We start from the raw sequence: 20,014 nt of genomic DNA on the forward strand, positions 1-20,014 counted from the left end.
TAATTGTTAGAATTAAATGAGATTGAGTTAAGTGCTATTTCTGGAACACAGCGTTTAATAAATTCTAACTACTATCATTATTATTAGTGAGGGCAGATTCTGCTCCAAAAAAAAAAAATCTCTTTATTTCATTCTATTCTTTCTAACAGCTGGAACCCAAGCTGGAGAAGAGATGCCTGTTGTTTCAAAAACCAACATTAAGGAGTACAAAGATAGTTTCTCTAATGAGAAGTTTGATTTTCGCAACCACCCAAATATCACTTTCTTTGTTTATGTCAGTAATTTCACCTGGCCCATCAAAATTCAGGTAAGAAGTGCTTTTACATCTTACAAAGGTGGTGAAATCTCTGTAGTGGAGACTTAAATTCACTAATGTGTAACTTAACTGTAAATGAGATGTACAATATTAATGCTGCTTTGCCTTTGTGATATCTGTGATAAAGGAGTGCTGAGCACAGACCATAAAGAAGATTGTAGTGGGGCTAGCTTAAATCACTTGTGAAGGAAATTTATAAGCACTTTTGAAAGCAAGTTGGTGTATAACAGATTTGGTAATTATAACTATTCATTTCTTCATTTCTTCTCATTTATTTCTTGAGGACTTGCCACTTAAAAGCCTGTAGAGCTACACAAAGAGCTTCAATTCTGGAATGAGTAAGGTGGCTATAAGTGAAGCAAACAAATATAACCAGTGAAAGCTGAAGTGTAGAAAGTGCCATATGAAGAGAACCCCAGATGCTCTTGGAGTTTAGAGGAGGATAGGATGGAGGGTAATGGGGACAGTGTGGGACAGTGTTTAAGGTCACCTTAAGAGTTTCGGTCTATAGTCAGACAGATGCGGGTTTGAGCCCTGGCTTGTTCCTATAGCGTCTCCACGTCAGATTCTTTGTACCGTGACCTGAAAGGGTAGGTCTGAGGGTTCTTGTTGGCTGCTGCAGCCACTGCTGCTACCAGCCTGCTCCTTTTCTCTGGTCCCATGGGCCTAGTGCACTCCTGGCCCCATTTGTGCTCTTTATAACCATCTGCCATTGTGTCTTTGGGGCCTTGCCTTAGTACTTTCTGCTTTAACCCCTTTCCTTTTGAGGAAAGGTGGAATTTGGGAAGGGTGAATTTTGAACAGTTGGTTTACCTTTAGCTGAGGAAGTGTGGTCGCTGGACTGGGCTGTGGATACTTGCCAGCTTTCAGTGGCACTGTCTAGTGAAGCACATCTGCACTGAGCAGTTGGGATGGGTTTGAAATCTAGTTCTGGTGGGTGTGTGTTCACACCTTGAGACTGTAACTGAAGAACAGTCACTCTTTTCCTTTCTGGAGGGTGGGGGACAGGCTCAGCATTGTAATTTTACTCACCACTCTGTTTTCTCTTCCTATCTAGGTGATCTATAGATTTATCCTCCAATCTACTTTTTCCTTTGTTCTGTCACACTGTCTGCTTCCCTTTCCAGCTAGCCTTCTTGTAAACATTGACCACACTCCCTGTTTCTAGTATCCATTCACCCATCAGTCCAACTTCTTCCTTCACCACATCCTGAAGTTGCCTGTCACAGTAGACTCCAGTGACTGAATTCTTTAGTCCCCTTTTCCTTCTCATTGCATGATTTGAGTCACTGTCCTTCTTGCCTTCCTGGTCCTTTTTCCCTCATTCTCTGGTCTGTCTTTTTAAGGAGTCTTTTAAAAAATTAGGGCTGTCTGGGATTCAGGTCATGGTTCTCTGTCTTTATCGCACGCATAAGACTTACTGTACCACTTCTGAACTGGTAATTCTCAGTACTCTGTCTTCAGCCCTGCTTATACTTGAACACCAAACAAGTGTTCTTGGTTGCTGCCTAGACATTTCTACCTGGCCACTCATAAGCTCCCTGTACTCAGGGAGTCATTCTTGTAATCTTAGCCCCAAACCCTGTGCTTGGTTCTAGCGAATGGCACTACCACTTGTCCTGTTGCATAAACCATGACCCTGGAAGTTATTTGCATTCCTGGAATAAACCTGACATGCAATGATGCATTATTTTTTTACTTTATTGCTTTATTGTATTATATTTTTCCTTTATTGTATTTTTTTACTTTATTGTATTATTTTTTTACTTTATCGCTTTATTGCTTTTACTTTATTTTTACTTTAGTCCATTGCTGGACTCAGTTTGCTAATATTTTGATTTGAATTTTGTATCTGTCTTAGTAAGAAAGTCCATAATTTTCCTTTCCTGTCTTTGTTATAGTTATCAAACTAGCCTTTAATTATAAGTTGAGAAGTTAGCTCTCATTTGTGGGAAAAAAATCATATAACTTTAGAATTGTATGCAATCTCTCTTTGAAACCACTTGATTCTGGTGTTTTATTTGTGGAGTTTGTTTTCTTTTTTAACTGCTGATTCCAGTAGTTACAGGATATTTTGGATACTCTTACCTGCATCCATTAAGATAATTTTTTCTAGATATTAATTTATTTCATATATTTTCAAATTTTCTGACACAAAGTTGTTCATACTGTCCTCTCTTCCAATCTTTGCAGCATCTGTGCTTACTGAATCATATGCTTAAAACTGGTTGAAGTGATATTAATAAATTTTATCTTAATATTTACCCCAATTTTTTAAAGTTTAAAAAAAAGCAAGTTTTTTTCTGTAAACACTGATAAGCTTATTCTAATATTTATATGAAAAGCAAAGATTCTAAAATAGCTATAACAGTTTTGAAAAGAGGAATAAAGTGGGAAGAATTACTATATGAAATATTAATAAGGCTTAGTATTTAGCTACAGTAATCAAGACATTGTGGTTATTATTGGAGGGATAGATACATAGATCAGTAGAACAGAATAAAGAACCCAGAAACAGAACCGCATAAACACATCCAACTGATTTTTGACAGGTGTTGTCAGTTCAGTGGAAGAAGGATAGCCTTTTCAACAAAAAGCTACTAGAACAGTTGGACAATCATAGACAAATGAACTTTGACCTAAACCTTACATTTTATACAAAAATTAAATCAATGTGGATAACACATTTAAGTGTAAAATGTAGAACTATAAAACTTAGGGGGGGAAAAAAAGGAGAACGTCTTCATATCCTAAAGCTAGGCAAAAGATTTTCATATTTGACAACAAAAACATGACCTATTAAAAAAATAGTTGCTCACATCAAAATCAGAAGCTTTGCTTTGTGAAAGACTTTGGTAGAAGGATGAAAAACAAGCTATATACTGTGAGAAAATATTTGCAAAAGATATTATTGACAAAGGACTTGTTATCTAGAAGATAAGATGAATTCTCAAAATGCAACATTAAAAAGCAGTCCAGTCAGAAAATGGACAAAAGACATGGAGACATTTTATCAAAGAAGATATAAATATGGTAGATAATGACATGAAAGATGTTCAGCATTAAAAGCTGTTCAAGAAATACAAGTTAAAGCCAAGAAGGGGAGTTCTCTGGTGGTCCAGTAGTTAGGACTCCACACTTCCACTGCTGAGGCCCCAGCTTCAATCCCTAATTGAAGAACAAAGATCCCACAAGCCACATGGTGTGGCAAAACACACACACACATACACACAAACACACACACACCCCACAATTAGAATGAGATATTACTACATACCTATCAAGTGGCTAAAATTTAAAACAGTAATAACACCAAATGTTAGAATTCAGAGAAATAAGATCATGCATACATTGCTGGTAAAATGGTACAGCCACTCTGGAAAATATCAATAGTTCGGTGTTTTCTTATAAAGCTTAATTTGCACTTACTATACTTAACCCAGCAATTATATTCCTGGGCATTTATCCCAGAGAAATAAAAACTGATGTTCAAACAGACACTTGGAAAGCAATATTTAGCAGCTTTATTCATAATAGCCCCAAACTGAAAGAAACCCAAGTATTCTTCAACAGGTGAATGATTAAATGAACTGTACTACATACATATCATGGAATAATATTCAGGAATAAAAAGAAACAAACTATTGATACAACAGCTTGTATGAATCTGAGGAAATTGTGCTGAGTAGGAAAAATATCTTAAAATTTTACATGCTACATGATTCCAGTTATATAACATTTGAACATAAAAATTTAAGACCAAAAATAGATACAGACCTACGGAAGCTTCAACTTTCTTTGACTTCTTCTGGACCTTCTTTTCAAAGGGCTTATCAGATGAGATCAGACCCACTCACACTCCAGAGGAGAGGATTGTACAGGGTATGCACATCGGTGTGCTGTTGCTGCTAAGTCACTTCAGTCATGTCCGACTCTGCGACCCCATAGACGGCAGCCTACAAGGCTCCTCTGTCCCTGGGATTCTCCAGGCAAGAACACTGGAGTGGGTTGCCATTTCCTTCTCCAATGCATGAAAGTGAAAAGTGAAAGTGAAGTCGTTCAGTCGTGTCTGACACTTCGAGACCCCATGGACTGCAACCTACCAGGCTCCTCCATCCATGGGGTTTTCCAGGCAAGAGTACTGGAGTGGGTTGCCATTGCCTTCTCCTGCACATCAGTGTAGTAAGCATCTTAGGAGCCATATTGAAATTCTCTCTGCCATTGGCTATATTTGGCGTGGGGCTAGCAGGGTTAGGTTGTTTCTCTGATCCTAGGGAATATGAGCTCTAGGCTCTGTACTTAGTAAAATTTCATTTTGATAACATCTGCTAACACTGCCAAGTTATAGAGCACATACAGTTGTAAAATATTTTATTTTTAAATATAACTTATTGACTTGTTTTAAGTTGAAGTTGTTTTTATACTGACATATCTTATTATATTCCAAATCTGATTGAACTTCAAGCTTTGTTTCTTATAGTTGAAAAATGACTAATATTTTTTAAGATTCTTAGTGACAATCTTGACTTATGTTGCTGATATTTTTTTCCATTTGGAAAGAGGGCTCTGTGCGTATAAACAGGCTTTTGTGCTGGAGATAGCTGTGCTGTTGCCAATGCCGAGTTCTAGTTGTTTTTTTTCCTCCCAATGCCCAGTTGCTCCACCCTCTGAAAGTCACTGAAATGGTCATTCCCTTCTAGAGGGATCTCTTCCCCACACTCACTTTTTTTAAGTACTCATTTCAAGTTTAAGACTCAAAGAAATATTGGTTTTCTGCCTGATTTTTTGGTCCTCTTCACCTGAACTGGATCACTCACTTGAATAAGATCCACTTCTGAAAGCTGCATTCAGGAGCACTTCGGAAAATAAATAATGGCATGTTCACCATTTAGTTTGCCAGGCTTTCCTTGAGAAACAGGTAAGTTCTTTTGAAAATATATCTTTTTGCTCTTTGGTACAAAAAGCTGCAGTTTTCACAATGTGGCTGGACCTTTGGTGTCTACATACAAGAACCTGATCAGTGCTGGTTCTCTCCACACTGGGGACTGAATCTGGTGTATGCTGAGCGGAGGACTGAGCTTGTATCTTCCTGGGCAGATGTGAGCATGTTCTTAACAGAGGGGGCTGTACTTTTCTTTATTGCTTTATTTTCCTCAGAGTTTTAGCCTTTTTCGGTGTAGTTAGCTTTTAAATACACACTTGGAGACTGTACAGATTTAGTTAAAATGTAGAGACTTATTTAAGGAAGAGAACAGGGAAATGTATAAATGGTACAGTGTAAGCCATTCAGTTAAATTTCAGTATGACTTTCAATGCAGACAAAAGCCTTTTTTTGTCTTTGATTCTCATTATTTAAAGCAAAGTGAGGCAATTTATTTCTCTTCTCAGCAACTTGTGTAAATATTTGTGCTTTAAAAATGGTAATGGTAAACTCAAATTCTTTCACTCTGAACTGATCCCAGAATTCTTTTCCATAATTAGGAACAGATCAAAACCTAAAACTGCTAACCGAAGGAGTTTGAAACTAACTATAAAAATCCTTGTAGATTCAGTTTAAAATTTTTTAAAAACCACCCAGACTGAAAAGGCCTGTGTGTCAGAGGGTGGGGGTATGTTGGGTCAGTTGTGCCTGGTTTCTGGTTGGTTGCTCTTGAAGGTCGTGCCCCTTCCTTAGCCCTTGCTTTCTGAAAGTGATTCTAGATGTTCCCCGAGTCAGCAGAATTCACCTCTTCAGCCACAGCTATAGTTTGGAAGGGTAGGTATTCAGGATAGAGAATGCACAGACAGACATTGTGTGTGAGGTGGGAAGGTGGATGGTGGCGCTGAGATTCTGGCTTGTTACTGGCTCTGCAACAGAGGTTGTTATTGAAAGTGGAACTAATATTAAAGTCCTCTCCATGCTGGGTGTTTGATTTGCTAGTTTATGTAAGAGGCTAGTGTTCACAAGTGAAGGCAACACAGAATTTATATTGAGAACTGGGCATTCATTTACATGTTAGAGTTATGTTTATGGGTGCTAATAGGATTGCTACACTAAGCAAAGGATGTATGAAACTTTTGTTGACTCAGATATACTTTTTTTTTTAGTAGCAGCTTTATTGAGATGTAAGTCACATACCATGCAATTCATCCATTTAAAGTGCACAATTTAGTGGTTTTTAGTATATTCACAGAACATTTTAGAATCTTTTCATCACCCCTAAAAGAAACCCCATACCCAGATGCAGTCCCTTCCCATTTCTTCCTCCCTCTAGTCCCTGGCAACCCCCAGTCAACTTTCTTTCTCTGCAGATTTGCCTGTTTTGGGCATTTCATAGTAATTGAATCATGTAATACGTGGTCCTTTGTGGCTGGGCTCTTCGACTTAGCATAATGTTTTCAAATGCAACCATATTTAGTGTTTTAGTACTTCATTCCTTTTTAAGACTGAATAGTATTCTGTTGTATGGATAAACCACATTTTTTGTTTATCTGTTCATCTGTTGATGGATATTTGGGCTATTTTCACTCTTTAGCTCTTACGAATAGTCAGATACATGTCTACAAGTCATATTTATTGTATAATAATAATATATACACATAGCTCCTGGTGTTAGATATCTGTATCTTAAGGATTTTAAGAATTATAAAGCCATGAAATACATTTAGAACTAAACTACTTAAAGTATAAATCTGGACTTCCCTGGCAGTCTAGGGATTGAGACTCCACATTCCCAGTGCAAAGGGCATGCTTTCAATCCTTGTCAGAGAACTAAGATCGCACATGCTGCACAGTACAGCCAAAAAATAAAAAAGTGTAAATCTTTCTTAATTTCAGTTGGCTTTTAAACTTCTTGTCCTACCTCATGGTTTTCATCATGATCATTATATTCCTTCTTCTGAAAAGTCTCCTCTCTTCTGCTTTTCAGCTTTGACTGTTCCTTCTCAGTTCTTCAGTGCCATTGTTCCCTTGGGTTTCCTCTGGGCCCTTTTCCCCTGGACAGCCCCATCCACACCATCTGTGAACACCACCTTTGGCTGAGATAGATAGATCTTTTTCTAGCAGACCTCTTTTGTGATGTCCATAGCCAAGACCCACTAGACTGCCTTTAACATCCACTCACTTAGCTCACCTTCTGACCCAGAGAGGCAGCCATGAATGGAGAGCAGGAGCCATGCCAGATGCTGGGAGGCAGGGTGTGCCCCCGTGCTCCTGGACACCCTGGGAGAAGAAGGGAGTGCTCTGTGGTGCCTGAGTCAGCATGAAGTCCTAAGAAACATAAGTTCAGTGTTCAGGGTTGGGGAGGGATATGTTCAGTCACTTTCCAGAACTACTAGGACTTGAGCAGAGCCGAAGTGACAAGTTTTGTGAGCGAGGAACTGGAGAGAAGGGCAGGCAGAAGCTGTCACTAGGCTGGGGCATATCCCATAGCAGCTTCCTTTCCTCATCTGTGCCTCCACAGTCATAGATGTGTCTGTTTTTTCACTCTACAGAGATTTCCATAAGGGCAAGGGCTTTTTTATATTTCTGTGTCCTCACACTCCATAAATGTAAACTAGATGAACGCATCATTGGAAATGAGAGCTTTATGCTCAGGATCAGAACTTTGGGGGTTTTGGCAACTTTTGTAACATTTTTATAGGTAATGGAAGCTATTTGCTGATATTGTCTGCGTTAATTGTTGACCAGTGCTAAAGAGCCAGCAGGGTTGAGAGACCAAGAATTTGTCATCCCAATCTACACAGTGTGGTGTTAGAGGATTGAATTGTTCTAGTTTGGAATTTTGTCAGACTCTGAAAAGAGTTGAGAAGTAGAAGAAAAGAGAAAGATGAGGACACAAACATTGCTAATTTTACAACAAGAGTAAGTTAAGAAATACTGTCTGTATTGAAATACTTGAGAATGAAATGATAGGGTATCTGGGATGTGCCTCAAAATAATCTTGGGGAAGTAAGTAGAGTATGGATAAAATAAGATTGTGAGCTGTAAATATTAACGCTGAGTGATAAGCACTTGAGGTTCATTATACTGTTCTCTCTACTCGTTAAAAACTTTAAAATTTTCCACAATAAAATAATTTTTAGAGATAATACAGATGACTAAATAAGAATTAAAGGTCCAAGTACATTATTTAACCTCCCAAAAGTAGCTGCAGGATTGTGCTTCAGCTGGGACATATCTCAGAACTGACCTTCTGTTCTCCTTTTTAGGAAGCACACGACACTGTACTAGAGTTTCACCAGTTATTGGCCACTGTTGGGCAGCTTTAGAACAATCAGAGGGGAGGAAGAAAACCTCCTCTTCCTCATCCCAGCATACTTCACCTTGGTGAAAAAGGCAAAGGGAGCTTCACCCAAGAGCTACTGACCTCCCCTCCCTACCCAACCCCCAAGCAGGGGTGCCTTCCAAGTGAACCTGTGAGGTTTGGGAAGCCACTTTCCAGTGGGCCATGGCTCTATTGCCTTCTGCTCCTACATCCTCTCCCTATATCCGAGGGTATTACATCCATTTCCTGTCTGTTTTGGCATCTCCATCACTATCACCCTCAGAATAATAACAGAAATTGTAACAGAAGCAGCAAAAACAGTGATAAAACTCTACTAGGGGGTTGGGGAGTAGGGAGTGATGGCTAATATAGTAGGAAGTAGTAAATGATGCCTAAAGTAACTAAATCAAGAAATAACAGTTTTAAAAAAAAGCAAAAAAAAACTTATTAGTGATAAAAAGGTAAACCACTCCCTCCTGCCACCAGAAGAACTGAAAAGAAATCTAATTAGAGGAGAGGGTCTCTGGAGAGAAGTCTTAAGAAGAGGAGGGAGTGGGCAGGAGTCAATCATGTATATATAGTTATTAATGTTCTTGAGGTTCTTTTGGTTTTTTAATTGAAGCATGTATGATCTAGTTTCCTAACCAGGGATGGAACCCAGGCCCCCTGCATTGGGAGCACAGAATCTTAACATCTGGACCACCAGAGTGGTTTTTAACCCCTTAGTGGTTTTTAAATTACTGATGAACACGATAAAATAGATAGACTCTGGAGAGTGGTAAAAATGAATGGCTGGAAGGAAATTTGAGGAAGAAAGCCCAGAGGTTGGCAGTGGACAGATGGTGAGTGTTAGCTTGCATGTCAGGAATGAGCGGGTTGGTGGCATTACCCAGTCTTGAGGCTCTGACCAAAGCTTGGGTATACAGTTTCTGTGCCTACACAAACCAGCATTAGGTTGGTGGTATGTGAAGCCAGGTGATAGTCATTGGATCCAGTCCAGGGCCTATGGTCTCAACATAGAGTTCCATATAGAACTTAGGTATAAAAAAAAAAGGTTTTTGTGTCACTGACACTCACGGTGGTGGCAGCACTAGCTCAGCCGGTGGTCATGGAATCTTCCATCCTTGGCAAAGGTGAGGCCTGACTGGAAAGCTGTTTGTAAACAGGCCTAAGTTCTTATGGGAGCAGTCAGACCTCTCCTTGCTTTGCAATGTTCAGAGTTACATGGCAAGACTAACGTGGTCCAGCCAGGAGCCAGAGGGCCACCATGACCATATAAACCCTCTCTGGTCGTAATGTCAGGTCTTCAGCATCTGCAGAGCCTGGCCTTTCGGGGAGAGCTGAGGAGCAGATTGGCCACAGTCTGGAAGGGCTCCTTGACCAGGTGGGGCTGGGCCTTGGTGGAGCTGCTGGCCTCAGGGAATCAAGGAAGCAGCCCACAGAGATTCTGCCATGTGCATACAGACCCTGGATTTTCTTTCAGCCTGACGGGTGCTGCCTTGGAGCTAGAAAACTTACCTCACAGGGCAGCCAGCTATATCCATTCCCATCCTCTCTCTGACTTAAATGATAGTAACAGTGAAGATTGTTCTTGGTGGAGAAGATAAAGGCAAATTAGAAGTTCTTCCCTCTCTCTTTTCAAACCTTCTTTACTAAACAGTGATCTTTCCCTATTCATTCATTTATACCTGCTTTGTAGATTATATGTTGCTGTTCAGTCACCAAGTTGCATCTGATGCTTTGCAACCCCATGGACTGCAGCACCCCGGGCTTCCCCATCCCTCAGCATCTCTCAGAGTTTGTCCAAGTTCATGTTAATTGAATCGGTGATGCCATCGAACCATCTCATGCTCTGTCGCCCTCTTCTCCTTTTCCCAGCATCAGGGTCTTTTCCAATGAGTCAGCTCTTTACATCAGCTGGCCAAAGTATTGGAGCTTCAGGTTCAGCATCAGTCCTTCCAATGAGTATTCAAGGTTGATTTCCTTTAAGATTGGTTGGTTTGATCTCCTTGCTGTCCAAGGGATCTTAGACAAGAGTCTTCTCCAGCACCAAGGTTTGAAAACATCAATTCTTTGGTACTCTGCCTTCCTTATGGTCCAGCTCTCACATCCATACATGAGTACTGGAAAGACCATAGCCGTGACTGTACAGATCTTTGCCAGCGGTGATGTCTTTGCTTTTTAATACACTGTCTAGGTTTGTCATAGTTTTCCTGCCAAGAAGCAAACATCTGATTTCGTGGCTTCAGTCACCATCTGGAGTGATTTTAGAGCCTAAGAAGATGAAATCTGTTACTGCTTTCACCTTTTCCCCATCTGTTTGCCATGAAGTGATGGGACGGGATGCCATGATCTTAAATTTTTTTAATATTGAGTTTTAAGCCAGCTTTTTCATTCTCTTCTTTTACCCTCGTCAAGAGGTTCTTTAGTTCCTCTTCACCTTCTGCCGTTAAAGTCATCTGCATATCTGAGGTTGTTGATATTTCTCCCTGCAGTCTTGATTCCAGCTTGTAACTCATCCAGCCTGGCATTGAATGGACAATAAGCAGCCTTGTTGCACTCCTTTCTCAATTTTGAACCAGTCAGGTGTTCCATATAAGGTTCTAAGTGTTGCTTTTTGAGCCACATACAGGTTTCTCAGGAGACAGGTAAGATGGTCTGGTATTCCTGTCTCTTTAAGAGTTTTCCACAGTTTGTTATGATCCACAGTCAAAGGCTTTAATGTAGTCAGTGAAACAGAGGTAGGTGTTTTCTGGAATTCCCTTGCTTTCTCTATGATCCAGTGAATGCTGGCAGTTTGATCACTGGTTCCTCTGCCTTTTCTAAACCCAGCTTGAACATCTAGAAGTTCTTGGTTCGTGTAATGCTGAAGCCTAGCTTGAAGGATTCTGAGCATAATCTTACTAGCATTTGAAATGAGTGTAACTGTCCAGTAGTCTGAACATTCTTTAGTACTGCCCTTCTTGGGAATTGGAATGAAGATTCACCTTTTCCAGTCGTGTGGCCACTGCTGGGTTTTCCAAATTTGCTGACATATTGTGTGTGGCCCTTTAATAGTATCATCTTTTAAGATTTTAAATAACTCTACTGGAATTCCATCACCTCCAGTAGCTTTATTGGCAGCAGTACTTCCTAAGACCCACTTGACTTCACACTCCAGAAAGTCTAGTTCTGGGTGAGTAACCACACCATCATTGTTATCTGGATCATTAAGATCTGTTTTGTATAGCTCTTCTGTGTATTATATTCAACTGCCACAAAACAAAAATTTTCTAGCATTGGTGTTTTGTATTATATGTAGTAGATGCAGAATACCAATGTTAAAAAAATTGTTTTGTGGCAGTTGAATATAATGTGTCATTTTTTCTTATTTTTACAGTAAACTTGGGCTTAGCCTGTACCCACCATAGTTGATGAAATTCATTCTCAGTCTGTATTCACAGAGGCCCATCCCCTTCCTTCAGGGATATGCAGAAATCTCAGGGCTTCACTGAGTCCAGAGATCTTCATTCACTGATTGCTATTCCTGGTGCCCTGCCCCACAGCCTTGAGGTTTGTTTGAAGGCAGCTATCCTCACTCCCACATGTGGCAGGCTTGGGTGCAAAATAATCCCTGGTACTTCAGAGCCTCCCAAGGCCTACCATGCAGTCACCCTCTATTTCTCTCTACTCTCAGAACTCTAAAACATCTTCTCCATTCCCTTCATTTCCCTCCATTTTCTAGTCTTAAAGTTTGGGCCAGGCCTCTCTTCCTCTACCCCTATCCCTTCATGCCCACACCCACCCCTGGGGAAGATCCAGATTAATTTCTTTTGGTTTTTGTTTGCTTGGTTTTTGCCTTTTTTTTTTTTTTTTAAAATATTTATTTATTTGGCTGTGCTGGGTTTTAGTTATGGTGTGCTAATAACTCTTAGTTGCGGCACCTAGCATCCTTATATCCGAATTCTCTGACCCGGGATCAAATGGATGCTCCTGCATTGGAGTACAGAGTCCTAACCAGTGGACTACCAGGGAAGTCCGATTTTTTTTTTTTTTTTCAATAATTCCTTATTTCAGAGTTCCCTAAGGTGTGGCCCCTGGACACCAGTATCAGAATAACCTGGGGAGCTTAAAGCCATTGGAGTGGTAAAAGGGACCAGGATTCTGACTTTGTTGGAAGCTCTGCAGAGTTTGAGAACCCTGGATGGTCTAGTTCTTGGACTATAAAAGTATATCTGCTTTTGTGTGGGAGGTAGGAAATTACCTTTTCATTCTTTCTCCTACAACAATTTAAAAGCCAATAATTGATATATTCATAGAAGAATACAGGAATCCTGTTTTTTAAGATATCTCTAGGTATACAACCATAGTATAAGTAGGATATGATTATTCCATACCCCAAGGGAAGTGGATCAAGTGCTGAGAATGTAGAAAAGAGAGCCAGTTTCCAGTGGAAGATGGGATAGCTGAATAAGAAAGGAAGTGTTTGTGCTAGGCCACAAAGGACTTGGAAAGACAGGACTCAATCACTGCAGGTATGAACAACCACCACCACCATTGCGGGTGGTTGGGGAAGGCACCCTGGTCACAGACATTGAAGGACAGTAGTGGTACTGCAACCAGAAAACATTTGTTTGACTGAAGCATAAAATTAGTGCTTGGGAAGTGCAAGTTTACAATATCCTACCCCAAATCCTGGGGCTGGAAGGACTTCTGTGTTTCATTTCATATAGCATACTCAGAAAGCACCCTGGGCAAGCACACCTCAATCAAACATATTGCTGAAAGTTGAGTCTATAGCCAGTGTGAAAATGTAAGGGGACATAAATTCCTGGCATGTGAAGAGTGATACTTACTGTTTGTAAAGGGAGAAGAAAGTAATTGTGACTTTCATTTATCAATTGTAATGGAATTTTCTTCTTTATATTAAATAGATTTTATTATAGGAGGTCTTCATTATCCTTAGTATCGGAAAAACCCACAAACACATTTCAGTGTTTTTTATAATAAATCATGAAAGAAAGGTCTAATTGGGATATTATTTTGAAAAATGAAACTCAAGAGTATGAAAAATGTAATTTTACAGTTAACAAAATTTAAATTATGGTTGCAACTGTGGACCAGTTCTTAGATGAAAACTCAATTAGGTCTTACTGAGTTTGAAGAGAGATGGGGTCATTATTTTTCCAATTATCATATTCATTTATTTAGCAAATATTTATTTAACCTCTTCATGCCAATTGCTGTCTTAGGCACTAGAGATATAATAGACAGTGGCAAAGTCCCTTATGGGTCTTATTTTCTAGTGGAAGAAAAGCCCATAAATGAGTATACATTTAAGGGCTGTGAAGAAAAATTGAGCAAGATAAGAATATAGAAGTGTGGCTTATAAAATATAGAAGTGGTGCAGGTGGTGCTCGGAGACGAGACAGCAGGAATGGAGTCCTTCACTTCAGATTTGACTTTACAGCTTGATTTAAAAAAGAATAGTCAAAGGTCTCAACAGTTTTCCCAAGATGCTCTCAGTAATATTCAGAGGGTTTTGAAGGACTTAAGTCTGTATCTTTCATCCCTCTTCACTTGGTAATTCTGCCAAGTCTTCATTCGTCAATGGTTTTGTGTAATCAGTTCTCCAGTAGCACTTTCACTAAAATCTCATTTTTTATGACTGATTTTGCAGATGATTTGGCTTGTTTGACAGTCTTTGAATAGGTAGGGGACAGCCCCATTCATGCCTGTTGTCACAGTGTAATTTTTAATAACACTCTCTTGCACTCGCAGAAGTTCTCAATTTGGACAGTAAGTCCATCACCTATTGATCAAGAGATTAAGCAACAAGACTGAGTGTTAAAGCAGGGCTAGATGTTTCTAAGTGGTCAGTCTGTTCATAAACATTGTTATAAGTTTTGCTTTCTTATGAAATTTTGTAACTTTGGAGACTTAGGTAATGAACATTCAACAAAAGAAGGCCACTTTTAGAGTGATGTGAGTCTTGGAGACCAACCACACTGGCTGTTTTAAAAGATTAAAATCTAACAGAATTGGATAGCCTAGAATTTGTTTCTTTATGTCTTGTAACCTGTACTCTTCATTCCTCAAGATTGAATAACCTTGTTCATATAATTGATTTTCTCCAATCTTATTAAAAACTTTTTATGTCTGCGAACACTGCGCTGCGAGCGGTGAGGAGCCTGCGAGCCGTAGTGGGCAGCCTGCGCACTATCTCAGCATGCAACGCACGCTGTTGGCCGAGGCCCTGGGGGCTGGGCGGGTGCCTTACCAGCACTATGCACCAGCCCCACTCTGCTGTCGGTGTGGAAATTCACAGAAAAACATGAAAGGGTAACCACAGCAAACAGTGTTGAAACAGTGGGAATCAGCAATTTTGCACAGGAAGCTTTGGGAGATGTTGTTTACTGTATTCTGCTTGAAGTTGGGACAAAATTGAACAAACGAGGAGTTCGGTGCTTTGGAAAGTGTGAAAGCTGCTAGTGAACTCTTTTCTCCTGTATCAGGAGAAGTAACTGAAATTAATAAAACTCTAGCAGAAAATCCAGGACTTACCAATAAATCTTGTTATGAAGAGGGCTGGCTGATCAAGGTGACATTCAGTAACCCTTCAGAACTAGATGACCTAATGAGTAAAGAAGCAAATGAGAAATACTTAAAATCTATTGAGTGAAAATGGAACCCCTAAATAAACTAGTTTGAAACAACTTAATCTAGCATATTTGTCTTAAATTAGTGGTGGATAGATATTTAAAAAGCAACTTTTAGCAAAAGAAACTACTGTAACAATGTTTCCTGAAGAAAATACCCCTTAATATCCTTAATGTCTTAATGACTTCAGATAAATATTGTGCGTCTTTTTCACAGCACCTGATGATTTTTAGGCTAGGCTCCAGTTACAATATTCAGAATTCCTGAAATTATCTGATAAAACTAGTTATAAAATTATGTAATTCAAAAAAAAAATTATGTAATTCAAGGATACATGGTTATCTTAAGCCTTATATAATATTGTAACTTGCTTACAGCCATCCCTGTATTTAGGTCAAAATGATCTTCCCACTAGAAATAACTGTCAGTGGGGAAATTTGTTAGTTGTATAGTGTTCGATGAAGAATATTACTCTTTTAATTTTGCAATATACTGTGTTTGCTGGTGCTATTTTTATACAGTGGAGCAACAGCCTTGCAGGCAAATAAGAAACAGTTTAATAATAAAATATTCAGCTTCTTAATTAAAAAAAATAAAAACCTTTTATGTGATGACTGTAGCCATATTTTGCAGTTTTCCTTCTCTCAAGAAACCTGAAGGATTGATTAATAAATGAAGGAAAAGCAAAGAATATGGTTTCTCCTTATCTATGATGTCTACGTATGTCTGCATTTCTCAATATAAATGGTGGCTAGAGGGCAAACACAAAAGCTTCAAATTCTAAGCCCCATAATATTCTGTGGCCTGAATAGGTAGTATTGGACCTTTATTTATTTATGGAATGTCAAAAAGAAAATAAGAGCATCAGAAAGAAAAACACTGGATGCTTCTTCTATCTTGAACCTCTGTGAATCTGACTGTAAAAAGACTGCAAAGTATTGTTACTGTGCTGGGGCCCAGGCTGTAGCACTTTTCTTGCATTCTGTAGAGCGGGAGTTGACAAGGGATGGGGGTATGTGGCCAGGATGAAGAAAAGAAGATGCCAATCATATACTTCTATGATTCTTGTCATTCATGTCTTTATTTGAATAATTATCATCTTATTCAATAATTGTTTCATTTATAGCACCATCCTCTCTCCAAGGAGAGCTGTGGTCCCTTAAAAATAAGCAGAGAACACTCCTGGCTAGTACCACGTGTATCATAGGGTAGTAAGGACACAATTATCATACTTAGTAGTAAATTCTAAGCTGCAAATTTTTTCATGTTCTAATATCTCTGATATCTCTGACATACCTTACAGTGATTTTAAAAGCATTGTATCATAATATAAATCAGTGGTTTTCTTAAAAGTACACAAAACAATACTTGTTTTAGTGGTGTCTTAGATTTGATGAGCTATGTCAGGGATTTTACAATGTTCTTTTTTTTTTTTTTCCTTTAATATTTATTTAGGCTGTGCTGGGTCTTAGTTTTGGTATGTGGGATCTAGTTCCCTGACCAGGGATTGAACCCAGGCCCGCTGCATTGGGAGTATGGCATCTTAGTCACTAGACCACCAGGGAAGTCCCTATAATATTCTTTTAATAATTCTAAAATTATTTAGGTTCCAATTGGTGTTACATTGATTGTCAGATGATATTCAATGTAGTGAAACTTGGGATAAGTATTTTTTTTAAAGGGACATTATCTTGAAGTGAATACACACTGGGTACGTTAAGTGTCAGAAGTGTTGAAGGACACTAAAGGAGGCTGCCCACCTCATGGTAGATCCAAGAATTGGAATTTGAAGCAAAAGGGGAGAGCATTTTGTCTTGATAAGGGCACAAGGAGGTAGCAAGTAAACTGACTTGCTTGTCATTAGGTGTTTATATATATATAAAGTTTATTTTTTTAATTGAAGGATAATTGCTTTACAGAATTTTGTTGTTTTCTGTCAGACATCAACATGAATCAGCCATAGGTATACATATGTCCCCTCCCTTTTGAACCTCCCTCCGATCTCCCTACCTATCCCACCCTTCTAGGTTGATACAGAACCCTTGTTTGAATTCTGTGGGATGTACAGCAAATCCCCACTGGCTATCTGTTTTACATTTGGTAATGCAAGTTTCCATATTACCCTCTCCATACATCTCACCCTCTCCCCGTGTCCATAGGTCTGTTCTCTCTGTGTCTGTTTCTCCATTGCTGCCCTGCAAATAAGTTCTTCAGTACCATCTTCCTAGATTCCATGTATATGTGTTAGTATACGGTGCTTATCTTTCTCTTTCTGACTTACTTCACTCTGTATAATAGGCTCTAGGTTCATCCACCTCATTAGATGTAGGCCTCTGAGATGTCTTCCAGGTCAAACTAAAAACTGAGATCTGGTGTCAAACAGAGGGGCTATAGGGATTTGTCTTCAGTCTCAGAATATCACTTTTGCTTTGGCAATTAAGCACGAAAAACTAAAGGGATGGGTGCTTTTCCTCAAGTGAAAAAATTCCGTTAATCTCTTGAAATGTTAATGTCTTCCTGCTTCAGCAAGAAGGCTGAGTTGATGGTTCTGTCTTATAACCTAATCACTCTACCTGGTTTTCTGTCACAGATTGCATTCTCCCAGCACAGCAATTTTATGGACCTAGTACAGTTCTTCGTGACCTTCTTCAGGTAATTTCACTTATACAAACTATCTGTTCTTTTAATTCGGGTACTTAATTTAGTTATCAACCCATGAAAGGTAAATGAATAATCTTGTGTTTGCAGAACAGATCAAACTAACTTTATATATGTTCCTGAAAAGTTACATGTCAGTTACAATACTGTACATTCAATCTAATTTGATAAAATGAAGACATTTGGTTTGTATGTTCTGGCTTTTTGAGGTAGCTTTTCATGTACCCTATACTAAAATGTAGATAATTTGACTTTTCATGTGGGGAAGATTTGGAGTTGAAATAACAAAATAATGATTACTGATGTGAGCTACATACATGCTGCTGCTTGTTCAAGAGATGTTTCAGGTGATTATCTAGAGTTTTAAACCTAAAAGTGATTTGTTAGGCCTTGAGATCCTTTTGTTTTTATAGTTTCTTTTCAGTTTAACATTATTTTTAAGAAAATACTATTACACATAATTGAAAAAGTGCTACAGTGTTTGTAAGAGAAAGCAATAGCATTGTGTCCCACAACTTTAAATTATTTTGGCTGTTTTTTACTTCTCCGTGCTTAAACGCTTTCTTGATTTTTCAATTCCATTATCTTTTGATGTCCTACTGGTAAGGACATCAAAGATAAGGATTTATTATCTTATGTTACCTCTCCCAACTCCCCACACACTATGAACACATATAGATTCCCCTTCATCCCACTTATGTAATATAGTTATATCACAATGTTTGGCTAAATTGGGAGTCCCTGTTTATGTTGTTATAACCATAAAAACCTCCCATTTGCTACTGAGTTGAACTCTAATTATACTTCCCCATTTTTTAGATGGGGGAATCACTTTTTGCTTGTGTTAAATGCAATATTTGCCATATTTAGGGTTTTTAATTGTTAGATTTTCTATGTAGCTACCCTTGATTTATCCCTATACTCTGACAGAACTGAACACTCTCTTGATGTGGTCAAACACAAGAAGATACTTTCCCGGTTTTAGTTTCTCTTGGCCTAGATAATCATAAAGAGAATTATCACAAATTCTCTTGCCTCTGCCCTAGAACCCAAACCTGCTGCTTCCAAGTGCACTAGTTGTCTTTGAGGCCTGCTGCACAACTGTCACCTTGGGAATTTCTTCAGCCTTCTTATGTTGAAGTCTCTGTCTCCTTCATCCCATGTCTTTGTCTCCCTGTTTATTCCCACCTTATACACATTCTCCAGGAAGTTTCTGAGGAAAGGTGCATGTAGAGGTGACTTTCCTATGACCTTTCCTGTCCAAAAATGTCTTAGTTTTACCCTCACATATTATTGAAAGTTTGAACACAGAATTCTAGGTTAGAAACACCTTCCATTAGAATTTAGAAAGCATGGACTTCTATGGTGGTCCAGTGTTAAGATTCCATGCTTCTAATTCAGTGGGCATGTGTTCCATACTTAGTCAGATAAGTGCCGTGTGCCATACACTGTGGCCAAAAAATTAAAAAAGAATTTTGAAGGCATTATGCTGTTTCTTTATTAGCATCTAGTAAATATTCTATTATTTACTGGTACTCTGACAGAACTGAACACTCTCTTGATATGGTCAAACACAAGAAGATATTGGTTTTAGTTTCTCTTGGCCTGCTGCTGCTGCTGCTAAGTCGCTTCAGTCGTGTCCGACTCTGTGTGACCCCATGGACTGCAGCCTACCAGGCTTCTCTGTCCATGGGATTCTCCAGGCAAGAACACTGGAGTGGGTTGCCGTTTCCTTCTCCAATGCATGAAAGTGGAAAGTGAAAGTGAAGTCGCTCAGTCGTGTCTGACTCTTAGCGACCTCATGGACTGCAGCCTACCAGGCTCCTCCATCCATGGGATTTTCCGGGCAGCAGTACTGGAGTGGGGTGCCATTGCCTTCTCCTCTCTTGGCCTAGATAATCATAAACATAAAGAGAATTATCACAAATTCTCTTGCCTCTGCCCTAGAAATATTGAGAAAATTAGTGTCATTATCATTCCCACTGTTTGTATGGGATCTGTCTTCTCTCTTTAATAAATATATATTGAAGTATAATATTTTTATATTATACACTTAGAAATTCACACATGAATGAATGATCACAAATTGAACACTCTACCTGGGACAAGAGTTTTTTTATTCCCCAGGGTATTACAAGTATCCTAGAAGTTACCT

The 20,014-nt window shown here is 39.0% G+C and overlaps 1 protein-coding gene and 1 pseudogene across 2 annotated transcripts in view; both read left to right on the plus strand.

The window, feature by feature from the left end:
- Positions 1 to 20,014, plus strand: part of ATRN (attractin) — a 189,437-nt gene that overhangs the window by 131,737 nt on the left and 37,686 nt on the right. For both annotated transcript variants that reach the window (XM_027559351.1, XM_027559350.1), the window contains exons 24-25: positions 150 to 307; positions 17,792 to 17,853. In XM_027559351.1, coding sequence (XP_027415152.1) covers positions 150 to 307; positions 17,792 to 17,853 — 220 coding nt within the window. The remainder of the gene's footprint in view (positions 1 to 149; positions 308 to 17,791; positions 17,854 to 20,014) is intronic.
- Positions 11,815 to 16,662, plus strand: LOC113903342 (annotated as a pseudogene).

The sequence above is a fragment of the Bos indicus x Bos taurus genome, chromosome 13 (genome assembly GCF_003369695.1).
Source record: "Bos indicus x Bos taurus breed Angus x Brahman F1 hybrid chromosome 13, Bos_hybrid_MaternalHap_v2.0, whole genome shotgun sequence".
Classification (NCBI taxonomy): Eukaryota; Metazoa; Chordata; class Mammalia; order Artiodactyla; family Bovidae; genus Bos; species Bos indicus x Bos taurus.